The sequence below is a fragment of the Colletotrichum scovillei genome (assembly GCF_011075155.1).
Source record: "Colletotrichum scovillei strain TJNH1 chromosome Unknown Contig00009, whole genome shotgun sequence".
NCBI lineage: Eukaryota > Fungi > Ascomycota > Sordariomycetes > Glomerellales > Glomerellaceae > Colletotrichum > Colletotrichum scovillei.
Window position 1 is genome coordinate 2,570,759 of NW_023336267.1, and position 4,097 is coordinate 2,574,855.

Sequence of the window (4,097 nt, forward strand, 5' to 3'; positions counted from 1 at the left end):
CTACTGATTTGGCCGGCTGGGCATCCCTGCTTGGGGAGTTCAGACTTGACAAAAGGGACTCGGGTAGTCAAGTCGGCAAGTTGGCTGTGGGGCGCTCCAGATTGGCTCTTTTGGTCGTTGTACCTTTTCCTCAGCAACTCCCTCGATTAAGGGCCAAAAAGGCAGTTGGAGACGGCATCTGGGAGGTGGTCGGTACATGTTTCGGGACAGCTAAGCTTAGCGCACGACCCCACCTACCCGACCAAACCCAATCATAGTCTGGCTCTTTCCAAGGATGGCTATCTTGAGACTTGGGGTCCTCGGAAGTTGGAGAAGGCAAAGTGCGGGGAAAAGACAGTGCAGCTGCACCCCGAGGGCACTTGCCGCTGGCACCGACCGAACCGAAATGTCAATCGCAATGAAGTGGACTGTGGAACGAAGAAGGAATGAGCGACAGGGTACCTTTGGAGTTGCCTCAACCCCACCGCACTCTACAAATCAAGCGACATCGTTTTAACGTGGTACCTAAGGTACCTTATGTAAGGTATTGCAAGGCGCTGTGCGAAAACACGTGACTGCGGCTGATGCGTCCGGTTGGAAGGCAAGTACACAGCTCTGTACCTTACGGACTAAAGGCACCAAGCTCCTCAGTCAAGAGAGCGCATGCGATGCGCATCGAATTTGCAATGAGTTACATTACCTTACCTTACTTTCCCGTCACTAGCTAAAGCTTGAAATGGCAGGAATGTTCATGTTGGAGCCCCATAGTCACGTAGGGTACAAAATTTGGACGGAAGCTGTCCGAAAAAGCCCCTGCCTACGTAGGCACCATCAAAGTTTCCAGAATGATGTCCTTCCGCCTCGCCAACGGCCCTCCTACCATCACGCATATGTCGACTCACCAAACGGAATCTCAAGTCATGAAAACATGCATGGACACGAGAGCGTTGCAGATTCTGCATCGCACCATGGATTGCGGTTCTCCATGCTCCATGCGCTAGCCATCTGTTCAGAGACGGGATCAACCCAGCACGAGGCTAAGCCTAGGTAGGCGCCTGCTCTGCATTTGATTGCAATCAGCATGTCCTCCAGAGCTTAGAACCTCAGACAGCGTATTGCCCCTATGGGAGTATTTTATCTCGGCATTGAGACTGGGACGAATCACGTACTGCTTGTGCGAAACTATCTTGCAAGACCCAACTTCGCGGTATGCCGTCTTCTTGCTCAGCAGAACGTCCTGGGTGTCATATCGGCATCCATTTCGAGATTACCTTAGGGAAGCCTCAAAAAGTCAACATCGGACAGGCAACCTGCAAGGGTTTCTTGGATAGTATCGGCATTATGTGTCTACGTCTAGTGACCTCAAGACATGTAAACCTCCTCCCAAACGATCAGCATCATCAGTACCGCTAGATCTCAAACCTTAGGTTAATCATTTGTTTCGGCGAGAAAGGTTCTCTCACTTGCTTCAAGTGAAGGCACTGTGGCTCAAAGAGAGCAATGTTTGGTTTAGCCAGCAACAGGCATGCTGAGAGAGCACCGCATAAGGTACAATCTGAGGGATCAGGCCTGAGAGTCGCACAGCTGGTCGAGTGACCTGCCACATCAAGGACAAAAGCCTGCTCAACAATTAAGATGCACGCAGTACCCGATATTATGGAACATTACAACCAGGTCAGATGAGATGATTTCCTACCCGGATGAACCTTCCATCTCAGTGTATCGCCGACAACTTGGGGACAGAGGGCGGGATACTTGCGCCTTCCAACTTTGGAAAAGATGTGTACTTTCCTCGACTGCCTACCTTACCTTACGTACTTGCCTAATGATGGCAACCACACTTGCCTTCTCTTTGATTTCTGCGTTGACCTGATTTCCACGTCTTCGTCCACATGCGAAGGCAGCGGGGGATCTTACATCTCGTGTCTCTATAGCTTGCCTTTCTTGTTTTCTTTCCCAAGACTTGCCAAGGACCCAAGAATCTACATTAGTGCAGCGCCAATAATACAGTCGATTGCTACGACGACGACAAGAACGTCTTCCTACGCGCAGCTATATGCCGCCATGGCATAGAGCAAGTAGTAGACAAAGTCGCATCCCGCTTTGACGAATACCCCGCCACGAAACGCACATCGCCGTGTCTAAACCGTCTGACCACTGCCAACCATTCTGGCTACTCCGGAGAGCCCTAGAACAATGCGGAACCGGTTGAGCCTTCAAGCCTGGGTTGAGTCTATTCAGACAGCTGCACAAGCCGATGATGAGGAATGGCGGCGAAGGCTTGCCAAGATGGAAAATGAGTTTGCCCAGGACACTCTGTCGCGGAACGGGTATGATGAAGGGAGTAGGTTGACTTTGGTTAACACAGTACAATGGGTATTTACTAAGGTATGCGCAGAGTGTCGCAACGTCCTCGTAAGATACTGTGCACACATACCCCGGAACTATCAATACCGGGACGGTGTTCAACTTGTGAGTGAGGACCTCTTCGCTTTACTCTGGCAATACTGATGCGTAGCTCACGCCTTCCATGGCAGGTGTTTCTGGTTCTGCGCGAGCATCTCGGAGACGAAAATTTGGATCTAGCTGGTGGTGTGCTATACGAGTTGATCGAAATTGACTGCCAATATTCTGATGATTCTGGTGCCGAGTTCCAACGCTGGAAGCATGATCATCTCAATCGACATGTAAGCTGGCAGCGCAAATTCACTGCCATCCATATTTACTAACGTCAACACGGCAGTCCAACCTTGAGTTGCCCCATATACCTCATATGAGTACAATCACCTCGTCTATTCGGCCCACAGCTAGTCTCGTGCGATGGCGTCAGCAGCATCCGCATCGATATCCTACCAGACTTTCAGACTATTACCCGTCGATCAGCGTGAGCTCGAACGAGCCCAGTTGCATACGCAGTCGCAAAGCTTGGATGATTGACCATACCATGTACGTTTCCACCCGTGAGGGTGGCACCTGTGCTTTTCGCAGTCCCAACCCCAAGGAGCTGCATGAAATGCAATGGCAGCTTGGCACCAAGAGGGCTGGCAGGTTTATCAAAGAAGAAGAAGTAATCCCGGCTACTTCAAATCACCAAGGGGTGGGGATAAGAGACTTGAACGTCAGTCCAGATGACGATGATATCCCCGTGGACAGATCAGACCTCAGAAGATCTCTGTCTCTCCTTCGCGCGCTTAGAAAGAGAAGAGACACTTTGATGTCTCTAGATGGCGGAGGACCGGCGCCTAAGAGCAAACGCCTCAGTTGGTTCACCAACATGTTTGGACTAGAGACCGTTCTCTCCTTTCGGGAATCTCCTGATCCAAAGCCTGTGCCGCTGCCCGAAGGCTGCGTGGCGCCGCATGCTATTTTCGCTAGGAAATTTTCTTTGATAGCCGACAATCAGCCTCTGCCGTTGTCGATGTCTCACGAGATGATGCCCACAGCGGATATCAAGGCCAGAAAATTGCTGGCGGATGCTGCCGTGCAGGGAGTGATGGGCCCTCACTAGGAGTTTCGTGGCCCATTCACGCCTCAACTTGGCTTTGATGGTGGACTAGACCATCGGCGGATCTTTGTCGACCATGCTGCTGTGCCATCTCGCGCAAACCGACTCCTATCTCACGAGACAGATGCCGTCCCTCGTAGGCAAAGCGATGTTAGTTCCCCCAAGCAAACCAGAACACCAAAGTCCCAACGCGGCCACGACTGGTTCGGACTTGATACCGCTACTCCAGGGCCCGATATTCAAAGACAGAGTCCCCATGCGCGGAGCATCGGCGTCGAAAGGTCACCAGGCATGGCTTGTGGCGACTCCATGAAGCGCGACTGCAAAAATCATCCTCTCTATAGCAGTAATTGGTTCGGCCTGGATGGTATCGCAGACGACGATGTCGGCACGAGCCCGTCAGACCGAGATCGCGCCCGTTGTAAGAGTGTGGTGCGCACACCATGCGGGGTCGCCGCTAAGAGCGACGGATTACAAGCGCCAACAAATTTTCGTTCGAACTCACAGACCATCCGGTCTCCTGCGCGTCACTTTGGGAAATGGCAGGATTCCCACGCCGGCGGAGAGCGTGGTGTTCCTGATGATCGATGGCTGGTAGCAGACAAACCAAGGA

At 51.9% G+C, this 4,097-nt stretch overlaps 1 protein-coding gene across 1 annotated transcript; it reads left to right on the forward strand.

The window, feature by feature from the left end:
* Window positions 1-2,175: 2,175 nt before the first annotated feature.
* On the forward strand, window positions 2,176-3,487 carry HER10_EVM0007180 (uncharacterized protein; the record flags this gene model as incomplete). The annotated part of the gene is made up of 4 exons (XM_035476745.1): window positions 2,176-2,323; window positions 2,378-2,451; window positions 2,517-2,666; window positions 2,723-3,487. 4 exons carry the CDS (start codon window positions 2,176-2,178, stop codon window positions 3,485-3,487), a joined length of 1,137 nt encoding a protein of 378 aa, XP_035329576.1.
* Between the last annotated feature and the right edge of the window lie 610 nt (window positions 3,488-4,097).